Source organism: Terrapene carolina, unplaced genomic scaffold (assembly GCF_002925995.2).
Source record: "Terrapene carolina triunguis isolate 2854851 unplaced genomic scaffold, T_m_triunguis-2.0 Scaffold23, whole genome shotgun sequence".
Taxonomy (NCBI): Eukaryota; Metazoa; Chordata; order Testudines; family Emydidae; genus Terrapene; species Terrapene triunguis.
The window spans coordinates 1,048-22,301 of record NW_020664374.1 but is presented as its reverse complement, the minus strand read 5'-3'; the positions used below and the strand labels follow the sequence as shown (position 1 = coordinate 22,301).

Here is a 21,254-nt window from a genome sequence, read left to right as displayed (position 1 = left end):
GAACCACCCCTTAAAACAAAGAGCACACACAAAAGCCTTTCCCCCCCAAGATTTGAAAGTATCTTGTCTCCTTATTGGTCCTTGGGGTCAGGTGTCAGCCAGGTTACCCGAGCTTCTTAACCCTTTACAGGTAAAAGGATTTGGAGTCTCTGTACACAGAGAGCTGTTACCCTTCCCTTTATAGTTATGACAGGTCCCTTTGCAGTGGGAACTCCTCTCTAAAATGGGTTCAAGGAATATACATGAGCAGAGAGGCACCAGCAACGAAGCTTCACTTGAGATGCGTTGCCTGGGCTTAGGGGTCTGGGCCCTAAAACAGAGGTAACACAGCCTCCTGGGTTTGGGGTGGTGGGTTTTGGTTATAGTCTGTCCCATGGTGAAGGGCAAATCCTCCTTCCCAGCATGGGAAACTCCACAAGGAAATTCTCATAGAATTCCCCTATGTATTTTAATGCAGAAGCGGGAAATCCAGCCCTCTGTTCTTTTTTTTTTTTAATTAAAACTGGCCTTTGCATGAGAAAGCCCAACCCTGAAATCTAGAAAAGCTGACATTTTCAGTTGCTTCAAATTCCTACAACTACTGAGCAGATGTACTTGTAACTTTAGCAGTCCCTTAAGTATAAGTGATGTGATTTTAGCAATATACATTTGCCCTCCTGCTACAACTAACCAAAACCTTAATGATACTAATGACACCTAAATAATTTGTAAAATTGGTTTCAATTAGGCAGACAGGTGTGAATGAAATAGATTATTCAGTGCAAACCCCAAAGTTAGAGTAGATCTAAGACCATTTTAAAAATTCAAGAGATACTTTGCCCTTGATTAAAAGTTTAAAATTGGTCTTTAATAGAATTAAAGTATACAAAAGCTGCAAGTTCAAAGCTGAAAAATAGAGACGGCATGTACTTCTGTTTCAAGAAGTCTACACAATGCTGTGAATAAATTAGGTAGCGTGGTCTATGAGAACTTAATACTGTAATATGGATCAGAAGGAAGAATGGCATAATAGAACAATACGAGATGTAAAAGGATTGAATCATAAGTGCTCCTTTCTGTAAAACCAGATTAGTAGCCTAAATGCTGATTTACCTATTACAACACTGAATTAGTCCAACTATATCTTAACATCTGTTGATGCAATCCAGTGTACCCAAAACAATTACAGGATATGCCATACTTGATAATATACTCAATATATCTCTACTAAAATAAACCATCAGTTAACCTACACCAAACAAAACCCGCTCACTTTGCCTGTTCAATAAACATCGTAGAATTGCCTTAAATGAACAATACATATATATTTTTTAAATACATCAACACAGTTTTAAATGTGAAATGCAGTTAATTTTCCACATAATCTTTTATAATGTGTTATTGTACACTGCCATCTCCTGGTATCTTCTTGTATTTCAAGAGTTCTGTTTTAGCCAATACAAGTTAACATGAAAATCAATCTCTCCAAAATCATAAAAAGTTCAAGCAAAATGGAACATTCCACAGCATAAAACTGAAAAGGAAGAATAAAAGTATAAGTTTCTCATTGACCTTAGAAGATCAAGAAAAATATTCTGACCAAAACACTTGATTCAGTTTCATTTTAAGAAACACCACGCTTAAAACATGACAATTGGCAAAACTGTAGCAGAGTTATATAAGAACATAAATACACTAGAAATTTGCAATTTATATAAAATCAAATAAATTACAACTACCAGGCCATTGAACATGTACCAGCTACAGTGATGTGGAAGTAAAACCACCAAATATAAATCAATCATATATGTATTATCGAGGTATTGAACATAAGGTTGTGCTGACAAATGCAATTCAGAAAAAAATATTTCCTTCCCAAATCATCATCTCCTACTAAAAGGGTTTCAATTTTGTGAAGGTTTTAAATGTTTCTGTTGAAAAGTTGAAAAATAGAAGCATTGTAAATGTTCTGCTGGTTTCTCCAGGTCTTTCTAATTTATATGTTTTGAAAACTTACTGTATGTACTGATAATGTATCCAGTATGGGACATGTATTGAATTCAATATTACACAATAAAACATTTATTGACATTTTTCACTTTCTTTTATGTCACAGCATTGTGAAATCAAATACCATACCCGTTTGATAGCAGAGGTATTTGGTGACAAATCCTTTAGATGATAAATGCATTTTACTACAGTCAAGCAACACAATATTTTTTTACCCAGGTAACAACCAGGATTTACAAGACCAAGGACAAGATGTCAAAGCAGGTCCTACCTGGGGTCTAGTCCCCCACAGCAGGCCAATCTCTCCAGAGATTGCTCCAGCATCATCCTCAGCAACTCCTTTTTCTCCAACTGAAGGGTTCGTCTCCCCCGTTTTTCTGCCCCACCCACTACATCCAGCACATCATCACACACACAGTCATCTTCCTCCACCTGAGAAGCCACAGGAGAGAAAAACTGCTCCTTGAGATCCCCCAAGAATCCCCCCCACACACACACAAATATAAAAATATAAACATCAATATCCTTTATATGCACAGTGTCCCAAGTGATCTCAATCATACTGTCCTACTCCTCATCCTTCCTTTCTCCTGCCCCCCTCTCCGATGCTGGCTCTCCTGTTGACCGTGTCTTAATATTCATTTTTCCACTAAATATTAACAGCCCTCAACAGCACTGCTGCTGGTGCCCACTTTTATTGCAATTACCTAATTTTCGAGCATGGATGTAGTATCTCTACTTCGAGGGAAATCAAGCACTGATCCACTCCAGCCAAACAGCTTGTCAGTTTAACTGTCTCCTTGGATCTACCTGAAGAACTCAACAGTTCCATTTCATAAAGGGAAAAGAACTCAGTGATGTCCAGTGGGGTTACAATGGAAACAGGCAATACACTGGATAAATATGCCTAAAGCTTTTATATTTACTCTCCACTAGCAGCAAGAATGAAAGTTGAGCTTAAAGTTTGTTTTCTTCTGCCTGATTCAGCACCATGTTGCACTAATTTTGTGCCTATGTAACTCCACTGATTTCAGCAGAATTACACCAGCATTAAGCAAGAGTAACACAGTGGTAAATCAAGCCCCTTATTTCCTTTACACAATAAGCTCCTATTTTGTGCCTAGCTAACATTTAAAATTGTATGACTGACTCAATGTTAGAAGGGTAAAATAGTTATTTAACTGTGTTCAAACCCTTACAATGAGTAATGTTTCAAAATTATTAACAGAATTTTAGAATTGGGTTCCAGACGTTTAAAACCTTTTACTAAATATGTACTACTTATTATAGTACCAGTTATGTACTTCACAATACAAATAAAGATGGATTTCCTGCCTGGAGAGCTTGCAATCTAAAGTAGTGATAGCTAAAAGGCTGAAAAAGACCAAGAAATAATAACTAAAATTTTAAATTGCGAATGGAGCATTTTAACTTGGTAGAATGTATACCCACTTTGCTGTACTGAATCAAAGTGTGTGTGGGTGGGTGGGTGGGTGGGTGGGTGTGGGTGTGGGTGTATATACACACAAACTACAACTAACATACAACACCCCAACAAGCATCCCTTTCCACCTCCCAATTGCTGAACATCCTCACACACACACACACACACACACACAAAATCAATCTGTTCCAGTCTTACCTCCCAGCAGCTGTAGCCTGCTTCAAAAACTACTCCAACCCCATCTGATTCACAACCAAGATACCAAACTAGCTTACAACCACCAGCAAACTAAACAAAGCAAAACAAAAAAACGGAAAACCAGCACCAAATTTCTAAAAGTCCAAAAAACCGCAAAAAAAAGAAAAGGAAGAAAATTAATTTACAGAAGAGACTGGAATATTAATTAATTCTGTGATCATTTGACTCAGATCAGGCTTTACAAAGGGAGAACAGACAAATGCAAGAAAATTAGACATTTTAAGTTGCTCAGACTTATTTTGCATACAAACCAAGATGGGGAATTTAACTTCTTCCTGCAGAACCCTGCCTCCGCCACTGTGTGGCAGTAGAATACAGTAGCATTCTTTAAAGTGCTGCTGTTTAAAGGCAGCACTTCAAAAATTAGGTACACAGGGTAGCACTGGAGATGTATTTGCCTGCATACCTGGAATGTTAGATAACAGAGAAGCAAATCCTGATCTCCTTTCCACCGGGGGGAAGGCCAGTGGGATGCTATGCAAGTGAATTCTGCAGCCGATGCACTACCATGGAGCAGGGCTCCATGGGGGTTCTCTCCATAGAATAGGAAGTGGGGTTTGGACAGGGTTTCCAACTTTCTAATTGCACGAAACTGAACACCTTTGCCCCACTCCCTGCCCCACCCCTTCCTCAAGGCCCCAGCCTGCCCCGTCCTTTCTCTGAGACCCCGCCCCTACTCACTCCATCCCCCCTCCCGCACCCTCACTCACTCCTCATTTTCACTGGGCTGGGGCAGGGGTCTGGGGTGCGGGAGGAGGTGAGGGCTCTAGCTGGGAGTGCGGGCTCCAGGGTGCGGCCAGAAATGCGGGGTTCAGAGTGTTGGAGGGGGCTCTGGGTTGAGGCAGGGGATTGCGGTGTGGGAGGGGGTATGGGCTCTGGCTGGGGATGCGGGCTCCAGGGTGCGGCCAGAAATGAGGGGTTCAGGGTGCAGGAAGGGGTTCCAAACTGAGGTGGGGGTTGGGGTGTGGGAGGGGGTGAGGGTTCTGGCTGAGGGTGCAGGGGGTTGGGGTGCAGGCTCCGGGAGGCAGTTAGGGTGTGGGAGGGTGTGGGGGGAGTGGTGACATGTCCTCTGGCTCCTAGGCGGAGGCGTGGCCAGGCGGTACAACTTCTCCTACCAATATAGCTACTGCCGTACATGGAGGTGGTTTTATTATGTCAACAGGAGAGCTCTCTCCTATCGACACAGAGCGGCTACACAAGCAATCTTACAGCAGCGCAGCTGCATCAGTACAGCTGTGCCGCTGTAAGCTCGCTGGTGTAGACATGGCCTCAGTTTCCAATTCTTTCCTTTTGTAGTTTATTCCACATATGCAAGAAACACTTTCAAAACACATTAGAGGCTAATCAGCATTTTTATTATTATTGCCCTCTGCATCATTCAAGAAGGCACCCTGAAACAAGAGACATCAGACATGGAAGAAAAGAGTAATCACGGCAATACATTTTCTGCTCTGAAAGGATTTAGAATCTAGACACAACTGGAGTTTTCTGATTGGTTGTCAGTGATGTCATAACCATGGCTATAATGCTTAGTAATTGCACAAGGCTAATTGTCTTCCTTTTTAACTTGTAAATTCTAGTCCATAATAGCAATAAGAGATACCACACAATGCATTTCAAAGAGATTACTGCACTTTTAGGTAATTAAAGCTACTCATCATTCATCTTTAGAAACAGTGGCATAGAAGTAATTTCAGATATGCAACATCTACTGAAATGCTCCCACCACACCCCTAGCATATATACAGCAACACCCTTCCCTCTTTCCAAACAAAACGATCTTGTTCTTTTCTGTGTATCTCTCTCATACACACAAAGCTCTGTCCATTTCTCAACTTCTTCCTTCCCCCTCTGACCACGTACATGGTATCCACCCTTTCCCACCCAGAGGCCAGCCATTTGTCCTGCCCCCTCTCCCAGATGGTGAAGTGGGAGCACTGCTCACGCCTATGTTTATTAACACTTGGCTACATTTCCTAAATTACACTGTTATTCTGAAGGTTTTAAGAAAGAACATGCTTTTATTATTTTTACCTAAAGGCGCCTTTCCTTTCAATTTTCTTGAATTCTGGGTGGCTAGACTTTCTCCATCGTCTTCACTCTTTGGTATAGGTCCAATGATATCTATGTAGTCAGTTCTCTCAGCAAACGCATGGAATCTGTAATATAAAAAGGGTTTTCATCTCTAAGGCCTGGTCTACACTAACACCCCAATTCGATCTAAGGTACGCAACTTCAGCTACGTGAATAACGTAGCTGAAGTCGACATACCTTAGTTCGAATTTACCGCGGTTCAGATGCGGTCCACACGCGGCAGGCAGGCTCCCCCGTCGACTCCGCGGTACTCCTCTCGCTGAGGTGGAGTACCGCAGTCGACGGCGAGCACTTCCTGGTTCGACTTATCGCGTCCAGACCAGATGCGATAAATCGAACCCGGAAGTTCGATTGCCAGCCGTCGAACTACCGCGGTAGTGTAGACCTGGCCTAAGTAAATTATGTAAATACAGCCCTAGTTTATCCCTTCATTATGTACCTCTGAGCATCCTTGTTGCCCTTCTGAAGAACTCATTGATTTCTGTTACTGTATATTCATACGGTGAAGAGGCCAGAAATTGGGGTACTTCAGAAGAGGGAATACCATTCTTCAATATGAAGACACTAGCATAAATGTTCTGAATCATTTCCTTACCTATTTCAATGCATCAAGCATACTATTAGCTCTTAACTGATGTTGCATGCTGATCAGGAATATTTGCTGAAGAGTCCAAGACAACCCTGGAGTCTTTTTAATCAGGGCATCCTGTAAGTTCAGAGCCCCACAAGTGCCTTTATTGAACTACTGATATACAAGCCAGAGAGACAGGCAGAGCTCAAACATCCACCTGAAAATATTCCACAGGATGAGACAAGTTATTCCAAACACATTGAGGGTGTATTTCCATGGTACTTGAGCCGTAACATCTGATTAATGCAGGCCTCGCAGAAAGGGAAAGAAACAGGCCTTCCCAAAACAGGGATGTACAAGAAACAAAGGCACTAACCATGGGGATCCGATGGATCCCTGACTACAGCTGTGGAACAGCTAGGCCTACACTTTCCTCCAGGCTCCCTTCTGGTTGCACAGCCAGCTACCCAGCTGCCTGCCCTGCATCTGTGCACCGCTACCCAGCTGCAAGGTGTTATTGCTGGTCCACTGAGCATTAACATTCACACTAGACATCTGCAGAATTATTTAGGGCTCAGGAGGGATCATACCACATAGAACGATTCTGCCCAGCTCCCCAGTGCCACTACCACAGCTCTGCAGAGCCTCCACAAGATGGCATTCCTGAGGAGGGACTGCCACCATGCCCCTAATTATTATTATTTATTTGGATTATGGTTGTGTCTAGAAGCCCAAATCAGGTTTGAGGACCCATCAGCCTAGTCACTGTACCAAAACAGAGCAGACCTTGCCCCTAAGAGGTTACGACCTAAAAAAAAAGATAAGACAGACAAACAGAAATAGATAAATAACAACTAAATTAACGTAATATAAATATATACAACTCCTTAGTTTCCACCCTCCTCCCCCCACCATCACCCTTCTCCCTAAACCTACGGCCACTGTTCAGGACACAGCCAATCTGCATGTCACTGCCATTGCCCACCCAATGGGCCCTCCTCCACCTTCTCCACCCAAGGGAATACATTCAACCTCAGTCAGCTGGGGGGAAAACCCTGCCCAGTGTCTGAAGGCTGATACCTGCCTCTTCTCCCTGTGGAGCTGGTCACCTAACTGCTCCCCAGAAGGACGGGGCAGGTTGCCTCCCTCCCATGTATCCAGCAGGGACAAAGCAGACTCTGGGGAGGCATGGTACAGTGCGGAAACTCCCCTCTATAAGGGCTGATGGATAACATCACCTCTGCTTCTTGTTGTCCCAAGACCTGCCTTAAATTAGGTAACATTGCAGCAGTTCTGACACTTCCTTTTGTGTGTTACAAGTCATCTAGCCAGCCCTCTGTACTGAGGCAGGACTACGTATTCCTAGACAATCCCTGACAGGTGTTTGTCCAACCTGTTCTTAAAAATGTCCAGTGATGGGGACTCCACAACCTTCTTCGGAAGCCTAGTCCAAAACTTGACTATCTTTACAGTTAGAAAGTTTTTCCTAGTATCTAACCTCAATCTCCTTTGCTGCTGATTAAACTGATTACTTCTTGCCCTACCTTCAAGGGACACAGAGAACAATTGATCACTGTCCTCTTTTAAACAGCCCTTAACATATTTGAAGACCGTTATCAGGTCCCTCCTCAGTCTTCTTTCCTCAAGACTAAACATGCCCATTTTTTTAACCTTTTCTCACAAGACAGGTTTTCTAAACCTTTTATCATTTTTGTTAATCTCCTCTGGACTCTCTCCAGTTTGTCCACATCTTTCTTGAAGTGCAATGCCCAGAACTAGACACAGTACTCCAGCTGAGGCCTCACCAGTGCTGAACAGAGTGGGACAATTACCTCCCTCCCGTATCTTACATATGACACTCCTGTTAATAAACCCCAGAATATTAGCCTTTTTCGCAACTGCATCATATTGTTGGCTCATATGCAATTTGTGATCCACTATAATCCCCAGATCCTTTTCTGTAGTACTACTACCTAGCCAATTATTCCCCATTTTGTAGCTCCGCATTTAAATTTTTCCTAAGTGTAGTACTTTGCATTTGTCTTTAATAGATTTTATCTTGTTAATTTCAGATCATTTCTCCACTTTATCAAGGTCGTTTTGAATTCTAATCCTGTCTTCCAAGGTGCTAAAAACCCCTTCCAGCCTGGTGTCTTCCAAAAATATTGTAAGCACACTCTCCTCTCCATTATCCAAGTCACTAATCAAAATACTGAATAGTACCGGGCACCCATGACAGACACCTTGGGCACTCCTTTAGATATTTCCTCCCAGTTTGACAGCCAACCACTGATAACTACTCTGAGTCTGGTCTTCCAACCAGTTTTTCACCCACTTTATAGTAATTTCCTCAGAACACATTTCTCTAGTTTGCTTAGGAGAATGCCAGGTGGGACTGAGTCAAAAGCCTTCCTAAAATCAAACTATATCATGTCTGCTGCTTCCCCCATATCCACTAGGCCAGTAACCCTATCAAAGAAGGAAATTAGGTTGGTTTGGTAAAATTTATTCTTGAAAAATCCATATGGGCTATGAATTATTGTTGGCCTCTCCAGAAATTTTGTTATATTATGGGTGGAAGCAAGGTTAGTGTGTGTTCAGTTCATGCCCCTCTAGTATTTTTAGCAAAAGGAAAGATTAAGGACAGGAAAGTCCAGCACTAGAATGTCCCCCACTCTTGGGGGACAACATAGAGGGAGACCAACTGCATAATCCAGCCCCCCAACCCCCACCCCCAGACAGGCTTACAATCACAGGAGAATGTGATGAGTGTGTGCCAAGCCCTGAAACAGGAAACAATCTGACTGGGATTTTTCTACCAAAGACTGCTGCTGCTCTGGGTTCTGATGACATTGGGGATTACTCCCCATTTACATCCTCCTACTATGTGGCAGGAAAGCCAGTTACTGGTTTAGCCTTAATTTATGCAGGAGAGGACCAACAAGACCTCTTTTCAAGACAGACTCCCTCAGCTCAATATGCTGATATTGCTGCACTCGTTCAGGCTATAAAAGGCCTGAAGATGGGGAGTGCTGGTGTCTGATTTGAGTTTTGTGTGTAATGCACTTACTGCTTTTCTTCCATTCGATACAAAAAAAAATGAATGGAAGAAGAGTGATGGCAGGAGCATTAAGCATGCAGGCTTGTGAAAGTGGTTGGATCAGATGAACAAGACAAGGGATTGATGGAGGTCTGGGTAATGAAGGATAAGGCACAAGCCAAGAGTGGAGAAATTAAAATATGGAATGATGAAGCAGATAGGGCAGTAAAGGAAGCAGCCAAAAGTGGATTTATATGGCCAGGAGAGACGGCCACCGCTGGGGTAGAGGCAGTGACAACTAGGGCCGTGAAACAGAGAGAGAGAAAAGATTTTGATCTACAGGCTCTACAAAAGGAAAATGAGGAAATACAAGACACCTTAAAATCATTAGGTGGGGGAACTGGTGTATTATATGAATGGGAACTAAAAAGACAGGGATGGACTACTTGTGGCTTGAAAATCAGGGGAGGTCCTGGTTGGATTAAGTGAGGAGTTCATGAGAATAGACACACAAAAGGTGGACATTTAAATTAACTTAGCACTAAAGAGCGAGTGTTTACTGTGCAATGGAGGCCAACAACTACAACTGCTAGAGAAAATAAATGCTTTTTGGTAATTGTAGATGCTTTTACTAGGCGTATAGAAGCTATTCTGACTCAACACTGTACAGCCATCACCACAGCTCAGGTGCTAACAGAGCAGGTATTCTCTAGGTGGGGTCTTCCTCAGGCTATGGATAGTGATAATGGTCCAGCATTCATGGGAAAAGTGACTAGGAAGGTTTGTGAGATACTACAACATGATCAGAAATTCCATATACCATGCCACCCACAGAGTTCAGGACTGTGGAACGAGCCAACCAGACTGATTAAAAACAACGCTGAAGAGGTGGTAAGCGGCTCAGGGAAAGACTGGGATGTTAAACTACACCTTGTTTTAAAGGTCATAAGGGGAAGCATGGCGAAGGCTATGTGGGTTACCCCTTTTGAGACTATGACTAGAAGGGAGATGAGATATTCATTACCCCAGTGATGGACATAATGCAGTGTAACAGAGCAGCAGCTCAAGGAATTGGTACGGCATATACAAGAGGTACACAAGATGGTGGCAAGAAGCCTAGGAGAGGCCCAACAAAAAAAATGAAAAGATAATTGATGACCAAGCCTCTGGCAAGGCATTTGAAGTGGGAGATCAGTTCCTTGTGCAGTATGTCTCAAATAAAAGGCCATTTCCAAAAGCCAGTTGGGAGAGTCCCTGCTATGTAATGGACAAGGCTAGTCCATCCATACCGCTGGTCCAGGAAAAGGATGAAAAAGGGGTGGTGAAACAATGGTTGTATGCTATGCAGATGAAACCACACAGAGGGAAGGACAGAAGGAATCTATTGATATAAAAAGAGGAAGTGACCGTAATTGTTTTCTTTTTCAGGTGTTGATCACCGTGGGGTTCACTGCATTGGGGTCCATGGTATTAATGATACAGCAGAGGAACAAGGTGGTGACAGTGCACAAGGTGGAGAAAGTCACCCTAGCCTTACGGTTTCCAGGTAATCATGCAGGAAAGCCTACAAAGCTCTGGTACAGACTGAACTGCAGCCAAGGTGGAAGATCCTGCAGCACAAGCAACTCTCAGGAGCTGGGACTTGGACTACGGGACCCAAAGGGGACCATGTGTTTAAATTGGATGGTAATGGCTAACCTAACCAGTTATAGCATGCAGTTAACACATGCGGGAAATATTACAGTTACTCTAGCAGATCATCGAAAGAACTTCTGCCCAGGAGTCCACCTACCATGCCAGGAAAGTGACTGAGGCTTTGAGGTTCTCTCTGAATGTGACTAAGAACTGGCAGAGTACCATCACTGCTTCTGAACATACTGGTGTAACAATGCTTCCTATTCCAGAATTGAAGCATGATGAACCATGCCCAGAAATGGAAGCAGGACCTGACAATGGACTAATTATAAATTGTGAATATCAGATTATGTATAATAATGTACAGTACCAAATGATACCCGTAGTATTGAATTTAACCAATTTTACATTCCCACAGCAGCTCTGTCATGCAAAATTTGTGTGCTTCTATATGCAAATGGTAGTAAATGTGGTGCAAAATTTCAGACAATCAATGGATGGGGTGGAATTGGAGGAAATTTGGAGGCCTGAGGAGGGAAAGAGTCAGGGAGAAAGAGATAAAAGAGATACAGGAATAGTACAAGGAGTTGAGGCATTGGAAACATCAGCATGGAATCATATGCATATCAGAGTATTGTGGGAAGAAAATCAGAAAATGAGTTCAATTACGAAGCCTGTTAAAAAGTTAAATAAACAACAGAATGAGGATATAGGGGAGGATTTAAAGGGTTTCAGGATGCTAGAATAACAGGACAGTTGTTTAGGGAAGTGGAAGCAGCACTCAATGAAATGCAAAAAATCATGAACCATCCTAATGTATCAAAGGTGATTACCTGTTTGTGGTATGGCAGCTTCCTAATATAGGAGCTACAGGTAGAACTAAAGGAAATTCAAGGTGGGGAAGTGCCTGGGTTGTTGATAAATAAGGTGCTACTCAAGGATCTTCTATGCTGAGAAAAAGTGCACGCTTAATAAGACATGGATCTTTCCTATAGTACTAGCAATACCAGTGGCCACAGGACTAAGTAAAGCATTAACAGTGTATAGCATCCAGTTCGTAGGTATGTTGGAACCTACCCTGGCAGGTGACATCTTAAAAGAACATGTCACTCATCCTCAGATACTGGTAAGGACGGGTGGGGGAGTCTGGAAAGCCCCGGATACCTCATGTTGTTCCAAGAGGCATGGTACCTATTTATGTTGTTGTGATGTACAGCATGTGGGTTCACCTTGGATGAAGAAATCCAAAACAACACATTACAGATGAGGCAATGGGGACAAGGTCAAGCCAAGATTGCAAAAGCTGGAGAAGGCAAACACCGTATAACCTTGTGGGTTGGACATTTTCAGTATGGGACACAAACGTTATTACGACTTGCCAATGTTCTGCTCATTTTGTGGTTTAGCCTTTATGATTTTGTCCCTACATGCCTGTGCTATTCTTTTGTACTCATCCTTAGCTATTTGTCCACGTTTCCACTTTTTGAGGATTCCTTTTTGATTTTCAGATTATTCAAGAGCTCCTCAGGGAGCGATTTTGGCATCTTACTATTTTTCCTGTGTTTCTTTTGCAACAGGATAGTTTGCTGATGCACCTTTAATATTATCTCTTTGAGAAACTGCCAGCCAGTGCTGGAATTACAGGGTAGCTTGGGGGAATGGGACCCCTTACTACTTTTAGGGGATACCTCACTTCTGTCTTACAGCCCCCTTACTTCTCACTACGGTTTAAATGAAAGCAAGCCACTTGACATTCAGGGGCACGCAACTTTTCTCCTATAATTTAAGCATTGCTGCAAGCTCTCCTGAACGACTTTTTCCCTTAAATTTTCTTCCCATAGGACCTTACCTACCAATTCCCAGGGTTTGTTAAAGTCTGCTTTTTTAAAAAAGTCTATTGTCCTTATCCTGCTGCTCTCACTCCTTCCTTTTCTTAGAATCATGAAATCGATCATTTCATGATCGCTTTCACCCAAAATTGCCCTTAACCTTCAGATTAGCAGCCAATTCCTCCCTTTTAGTTGGAATCAAGTTTACAATGACTGTCCTCCTGGTTACTTCCTCCACCTTGTGAAACAAGAAATGGTCCCTGGTACATTCCAAGAACTTATTGGACAGTTTGTATTTTGCGGTATTAGTTTTCCAACACATCTCTAGCACGACTGCTAACTATAAACATTGCAGCCTCTGCATAAAGCTATAAATTGTAATTAAGTCAGTAAGATGTTTGCTTTATGGTTACCTCCTCCTCCAACCCCACTTCACCCATTTCATTGTCTCATCCACCTGCTGAGTCTTGTCACAACTTTAACTGTGAATTATCTGGGACAGAGGCTGTCTTTTTACTGTGTGTTTGTACAATACCGAATACAACAGGGTTCTGAATTCCTTATTGTTGCCCACAAGTATTACTGCAATACAGTATATAAAGCAATCAATCATCTGTTTCAGCATATTTTTGTGTCCATCTCTTTTCCTTGCACTTTTTTTTCTGCAGGCCCAAGAATAGGTGGAGCTGACAGATTGTTTCTCATTTACATAGTAAGCTGACTTAAAGAGAGAGACCGTGAGCACGTGTGTGGAGGGAAGTTTGGTCTGAGCACAGGAACTCCTGAGTTTTAATCCCAGCTCTTACAACAATTTCCTCTGTGACCTTAAGAAAATTACTTAACCTCTTTGTCTCAGGTTTATCATCAGTAAAATGGGAATAATACTCACTTATCTCCCAGGTATGGTGTAAGGATTCACATGTTTCTATCTGTATAGTCCTTCAAAAGTACTGAAATCATGTAGCAGTAGTAGTAGTATTCCCCATACCTTCCAGAAGTCAGTTGGCTCGGCTCCTTTAGGAAAAGAATGGTTTCTTCCTCCTTTGCATTAAAAGATACTGTGTGGATTGGGTACGGGCTGTTAGAAACCTTCTGCAAGAGTAGCTGCTTCATGTCCTTTGGAAGATCACCCACAGTAAAGTAATAAACAGCTTCAACCTATGGTAGATACATTATGCATATTATTAAACAGAAAACAATAGGAAGACTTATTTTGCATATAGCTGCTTTGGATTTACTCTAGCAATGCGTTATGCTGACATGAGGAAAGAAAAATCAGTAGAGTTGACTCATTACTCAGTGGAGTTACACTAACATAAAACTGGTTGAAGTGACAGGAGAATCAGTCCCACAGCTATCACAGCCCAGTATCTGAGACAGAATATGGCAATAACTGCAGTACCTCAAGCACTGTGTAAGTATTGATAAATGATCACTTTTAAAAGAAGCCACTCTCCACATACACAGTAGGGAGCTCTGGAGCACCCACTAAGGAAAATAAGAGAAGATAAAACTGGTTGAGCCTGAGAAGGTATTAAGGAACCTTGAAGGTATTAAGGAATCACGTCCATGCCTTCATTCTCCTGTGAGGTACAGTCCTACAGTAAAGCAGATTCAATCCTCCATTAGACCCAGTGAGTGTTTCAATTTTTGCCTTCTAAAGGGTATGTGTACACTTTGAGCGGGGGCTGTAATTCCCAGTTCAAGGAGACATACCCGTGCTAGCTCTGGTTGAGTTAGCGTGCTAAAAATAGAGTGTAGCCTCAGCAGCAAAGCAACAGGAGGCTAGCCGCCCCAAGTAGATACCTAGCATCTTGGACTGCTATATGTAGTTGGGTGGAAAGCCTGTCCCACCACTTGTACTGCCAAGGCTACACTATTTTTAGCATGCTAGCTCAATCAGAGCTAGCACAGGTATGTCTCTTGAACTAGGAATTACAGCCACAGCTCAAAGTATAGACACAACCTTAATGGATCTTCATCTTAGTCCCCTGAATCCCTGATGAGCTAATAGACTGACACATGGGCATTTTTACCCCAACTTTCTCTGCATGCACAGAGGAGACAGGATTCTCCAGCTACCCCACACAGTTAGTAGGTGTTGGGAACTGCAGGTTAAATACTGCTGACTCACAGGGGAAGGTGTGATTCATTAGATTCCACCTTGAGTGTAAGGGAGTGACGACTAGCCCTCTGGGAGAGTGACCTAGGATTTGAGACAGGTACGTCCTGAGGAAAGGAGCCCTAGGGAGTAGCTATGCCTGAGGTGAAGGACAGTACCAGGTTTACAATGGCGCCATTGCGCCGGACCCACATGCAGAAGGTGCCAATTATGGTTGCCAAGCAGAAGCGCTGGAAGCTCCCTAGAAGTGGGGGGGCCACTGGTGCCTGGACCATGGCCCCACCCCCCGCGCTCTACCCTGAGGTCTTGCCTGCGCTCCACCTCTCCCCTCTTAGCCCCAGCCTGGAGCCCTGAACCTCCTGCACCAGCCCGGAGCCCTCTCCTGCACCCAAACTCCCTTCCCAGAGCCCACACTCCGCACACACACACCCCAACCCCCTGTCCCAGCCCTAAGCCTCCCGAAACCCTTCATTCCCGGCCCCAACCCAGAGCCCACATCCCCAGCCTGGAGCCTCTCCCACACCCTGAACCCTTCATTTCTGACCCCACCCCAGAGCTCACACCCCCAGCCGGAGCCCTCATCCCCCTCCCGCACTCCAACCCCCTGCTCCAGCCCGGTGAAAGTGAATAAGGGTGGGGGAGAGTGAGCGACAGAGGGAGGGGGGATGGAGCAAGCGGGGACAGGGCCTCGGGAAGGGGCAGGGTAGGGGTGTTCAGTTTTGTGCCATTAGAAAGTTGGCAACCCTACTCTGGGGACCAACCCCACCATGATGGCCCACAAAAGGTTAATCTGGCCCTGATGAAGGTTTAGGCTAAGTAAAGAAACCACAGGAGCAGCCAAGTCTGGGGAAACAGTTTAGCTACTGTAAGTTTAATGTGGAATTATTTTTTTGTTAACAAAGCCAGCCTCCAGGAGTGAGTCACTTTATGACTCTACGATGAAGGTGTAGCTTTTGCCTGGAGCCAAGAGGGGACTCCACTAGTTTACACTACACTACACTGAACATACACTAAATGAATTTTCATTGATAAGGTAATAGTTGTAATTAAACTCTGTTCCATGATGACCAACAGCCAAAAGGACTCTCCTGGATGGTGCACTATCCCACCAGTGTGTTGAAAAATAATAATAAGGCATATGTGTGAGGTTCTCTACCAGTTGGCTGGATTTTTTAACATTCTCTTCAGACCCGGACCTACAAGGCCTGATAAGCCTGTTTTTTTTAGCCAGACAATACTGCAAATTGGTAATGTTTTCCCAAAAAAGCAGTGATTGTCACATTGCTAAAAAAAAATCAGACATAAGAAAATGTCACCCTTGGACAAATTAACTCCTCACCCAGTTTAATTTTAATATCAAATCACACAGGGGTCAAGATTCATCCACCCTGGGTAGAGAACCACAAGGCCTACGCACCACCTTACATCCCACTTAAAATAACTTCTCAAAGTAAGACTTAAGTGGAATCTTGCACTGGCCCTCTGCACATCCCCTGTGTAAACAGATAACTCAGTCCAAACACAGAGGGCCAAATTTACTATTGAATTTAGCTTTAAATGAGTTGTACCAATTTTCTCCAGCAATAAGTTTGTCCCAATGTGTCTTTGCTGCCAAAGGAATGGAGTGGCTGGCTAAAATTATGGTATATATTTTTATATCCTTTGGCTTTCCTTTAATGAGTAATGTAATATGGCCCTATTAAAAATAAACAGAATTTAACTGCAAAAATACTTGGTATGCTTTGGGCACTACTACTGTAAGAGAGTTGCTCAACCAGCTGGTGAGGCTACAATTTGGATGTCACATGAGAGTTTACAGAATTCCTGGAGTCAGCTAGTGCTAAGTTAAAACAGTCTTCACATATATTTTTGGATTTTCTTGCATATTTCAGTAAGCAATACAGAATAAAAATGACATCCTTTTCTGGAGTAATATTTAATATTAACATTTTCATTAAAAATATTTTGAAAAGTATATCTGGTGAAGACACTGGAGGGAAAATATTTATCTTACCCATCATGACTTCAGAACATATTTACCTTTCATGCTCCACGGGAAAACAAAACAAGTTTCTGCTTTCAGAACCTGATACATTTACATACGGTATTGGTAAATATGGGTTGTAACTGTAATGGAAAGAAATACCTTCTAGACAGCCACAAGTTCTCTCTTTAGCCCTGCACAATTCATTAGGATAAAACTTGCAATCCAATTCTCCACTGGATATTCTTGGGTTTACTGGAGACTTCAGAGGAGATGTATAAACTTACTGTCTCATCAATTATGGCTTCCAAAAGAGCCTCAGTGGAGCTGGTGGAGCTGATGGCTGGCATATGGTCCAACTTCCAGAGCCATTTAACAGCAGACTCTACAGAATATTCAGACACAGGAACGGCTTTCTGTTGCCACTTCACAAGATCTTGTGCAGTGCTGAAAATAATATTAGTGATTATTCAGGAGTAATGAGGAGCCACTGACAACACACAACAGCAGAGCTCAAAATATTTCTACTGTATTGACCTTTAATAATAATAAACCACCAACCACCAACTCTTGAGGTTGTAGTATTCCATTAATAGGACAGTAGTTAAAATACACATTTCTAAAACCAAACTAGTAATAAGATAAAGAGGCAAAATAAAACCCTCATAAGGCACCACAAGTTTGAAAATTAGTTTCTAAGGCAGTTGTTTCCAAGACAGAATTAAGATGACTAAAGAAATATAGCTGCTTTAAGAACAATTTCTAGAGCATATTTCCCCTGAAACATGCAAGAAACAATATAAAAGACCTATCTGACTGTACAGGCTGGTGGGATGTGGTGGGGAGGGAACAGAAATATTCCAAGAGTAAGAAATAAATAATCAGTTTTAACAGTGTTGCCAAGCTAAAACAAATGACCATGTTCTCTAAAAACTGGGGAGACAGCATGGTCCAGTACTTAAAGCACATGACTGAGTGTCATAAAACCAAGGTTTTATTTCTCCCTTTACCCCTGACTTAGATGAGTCATAGAATATCAGGGTTGGAAGGGACCTCAGGAGGTCATCTAGTCCAACCCCCTGCTCAGAGCAGGACCAATCCCCAGACAGATTTTTGCCCCAGATCCCTAAATGGCCCCCTCAAGGATTGAACTTGCAACCCTGGGTTTAGCAGGCCAATGCTCAAACCACTGAGCTATCCCTCCCCCCTTTGTGACTAATGAGTGATTTTTAGCCACTGTGTCATCTGTAAAATGGGATTAATACTTACCTACCTACCAAACCAGAGAGTTGGGATGTGGAGTTCATCAGTATTTTAAAAGTGCTTTGAAATTTTTGCGTTGAAGGCACTACAGAAGTGCAAAGCATGTGCGCATGTGCATGTATACAAAAAAAGAAGAAGAAAAAAAACAAAAACAAAAAACAGGTGGTTCTAGTCTCTGTGACATTCCAGAAAGCATGATTCGGAGAACTCTTAGCAAACCTGAGAGAGTAGTACTGTACGGTCACAAATTTTTTTAAAAGATAAAATGTATTTTTGTCCTAAATCCCCCTTCACTGCCTGATAAATTCAGCAAATACTTAACTTTACTGTGCCTCAATTTTGATATAACTTTGCAGATCATCTTTAAAAAAAAGTGTGTGTGTTTGTTTTTCAAAGGCCACGTAAGCTCACTTCTGATCTTCAAACCTCAAGTGTATTGGGAGGTGGGGAATTAAGCACTTCAGGGCACTAGAATCAAAACTATGGCATAAATCAGGGGCAAAATGACTTTAGGAGTCACAATCTAATTTTTAGTAGACTTTCTGAAGCCAGTTTTCAAAACAGTATGCATTAAATTGCTCACAAACCTTTGCGTACACATGACTTGCATGCACACAAACTCCCATCCTGACATGAATGTAAATCCTGTTTTGTGTGTGCAAACATCTATATGCTTGCATAAGTAAAGGCTTGCACATGCACATGAATTTGAAAACCTGGGCCTATTTGTCACTGAATACGAATTAATTTACTCATATTAGGAAAGGAATACAGTCGCTTTGTTAAGGCACTGGACTGGGACTCAAGACATCTGGTTTCATTTCTCAGCTCTGCTACTGTGTGATTTAGTGTGTGACACTGGGCAAATCACTTTCTCTGTGGCGTAGTGGCCCACCTGTAAAATGCAGATAGCAATACTTCCTACCATGAAACAATACACATTGGGAGAAAGGAACAGTACAGATGTACGATGCCTAACATAATGAGGCACTGAACTTGGTGGGATCCTTTAGGCACTACCATAATACAAATAATAATAACGACCATTGCTACTGCAGTAAGCATATCATCAGAATACAGATCTATACTCCACAGTACTTCTCTTCATCTCATTAACAAAAAGTAGAAAATAAACACCATTTCCCTTACCGAATGAGGTTAAACTTGTCAAGCTGGGCCACTTGCTGTGAGAGGACCATAGAAAGCGCATCACGGCACAGGTCAAATTCAGTTCTACACACAGTGCCAAAGTCCAGAACAATGGTGATGCACGATTCCAGAATCACTCCAAATATCTGCCGACTTTCACTGGTTACCCATTCCATTCGCTGCTTGTACAGCTCTATAGCTCCAGTTAGACAGTCCACAAAATGAAGAATTAGCTCTTTTTTGGCTGTCAGCTTTATTTAAATACAAGAGAGAATGAAAATGAAGATCGAAACAAATAACTCAAAGCAGTCCCAAGTCCAGCAAAGCTACAATGACTGATTTGTAGTGCCAGATATGCCAGCAAAGGTAGCAATGGAAACAACCCATTTTTCTTCCACTATTTCAGCAGCAAATACTTGACAAATGCCTCTGAGTCACTCACATATAATGAAAAAGCCACTGCACTTTATCCTAATTGCATTCCACAATATTTAAGCAAGCATAGGGCAGTGTCAGCTAGTTTGCATGACTTGTTTGTGACAAGATCAGAGCAATGTAAGCGACTTAAAGGAAATGGGGGCTTTGGGTGTTGGAAAGGACTGCAGAGCAGATGGATGGATATATTGGGGGCACTTGGAAACTAGTTATTAAGTTAGGGCAAGATTGTGACTTGCTCTTAAAAAGCTGTGCAGGGGAATAAGGGGATGTACAGTTCTTTCCTGGGGCAATGTAATCTCAATCTTGTCCTTAAGCAGCAGCTGAAAGGAAATTAAAAATGTTACTTTGTATTTTTGTTCAGGATGCCCAACATTCAGTATCTATTGGGCCTAAATATTTGTATTTAGGTATTTGGTGCAAATTAAAAAACAACTAACATCCCATAAGCCCCAGCCCCATCAGTAAATTAAGCAAAGCCAAGGACTACCCCGGAAAGAAAAATAATTATAAAACAAAAGAGAAATATATCTAAGACCTTCTCTGGACCTTATGACATTCACCCCAGGGTTCTAGGCAAAGTTATAGGCATTACCCTGACTCACGTACATAAGAACGGCCACACAGTATCAGACCAATGATCCATCTAGCCCAATACCTTGTTTTCCAACAATAATCAGTGCCAGATGCTTCAGAGGGAATGAACAGAACAGGGCAATCAGCAAGTGATCCATCCCCTGTCATCAAATCCCAGCTTCTGGCAGTCAGAGGTTTAGGGATATACAGACCATGGGGCTGCATCTCTGACCATCTTGGCTAATAGCCATTGATGTACCTATCCTTCATGAACTTATCTAATTCTTTTTTGAACCCAGTTACATTTTTGGTCTTCATAACATCCCTTGGCAACAAGTTCCACAAGTTGACTGTGCATCTTGTGAAGAAGTACTTCCTTTTATTTGTTTTAAACCTGCTGTCTATTAATTTAGTTGGGTTACCCTGGTTCCTGTGTTATATGAAGTTGTAAATAAAGAGCAGATGTTGTGAGAGAACTATCCACAATGACTCCAAGATCTCTTTCTTGAGTGGTAACAGCTAATTTAGACTTCATAATTTTTTAAGTATAGTTGGGATTATGTTTTTCAATGTGCATTACTTTGAATCCACATTGAATTTCATCTCCAATTTTCTTGCCCAGTCACCCAGTTTTGTGAGATCCCCTTGTAACTCCTCTCAGTCAGCTTTGGACTTAACTATCTTGAGTAATTTTGTATCATCTGCAAAACTTTGCCACATAACTGTTTACCCCCTTTTCCAGATAATTTATGAATATGTTGAACAGTACTGGTTCCAGTACAGATCATTGGTGGACCCCACTCTTTACCTCTTTCTATTGTTAAAGCCGACCGTTTATTCCTACCCTTTATTTGCCGTCTTTTAA

The 21,254-nt window shown here is 42.3% G+C and overlaps 1 protein-coding gene across 1 annotated transcript in view; it reads right to left on the bottom strand.

Moving 5' to 3' along the window:
- Positions 1-19,629, bottom strand: part of LOC112116229 (von Willebrand factor A domain-containing protein 3B) — a gene marked incomplete at its 5' end in the record, with an annotated part of 115,481 nt that extends 95,852 nt beyond the window's left edge. The window contains 4 exons of the mRNA XM_026649974.1: positions 5,726-5,850; positions 13,849-14,018; positions 17,254-17,413; positions 19,379-19,629. Of these exons, the coding sequence (XP_026505759.1) occupies positions 5,726-5,850; positions 13,849-14,018; positions 17,254-17,413; positions 19,379-19,629 (706 nt within the window). The remainder of the gene's footprint in view (positions 1-5,725; positions 5,851-13,848; positions 14,019-17,253; positions 17,414-19,378) is intronic.
- Positions 19,630-21,254: the final 1,625 nt, after the last annotated feature.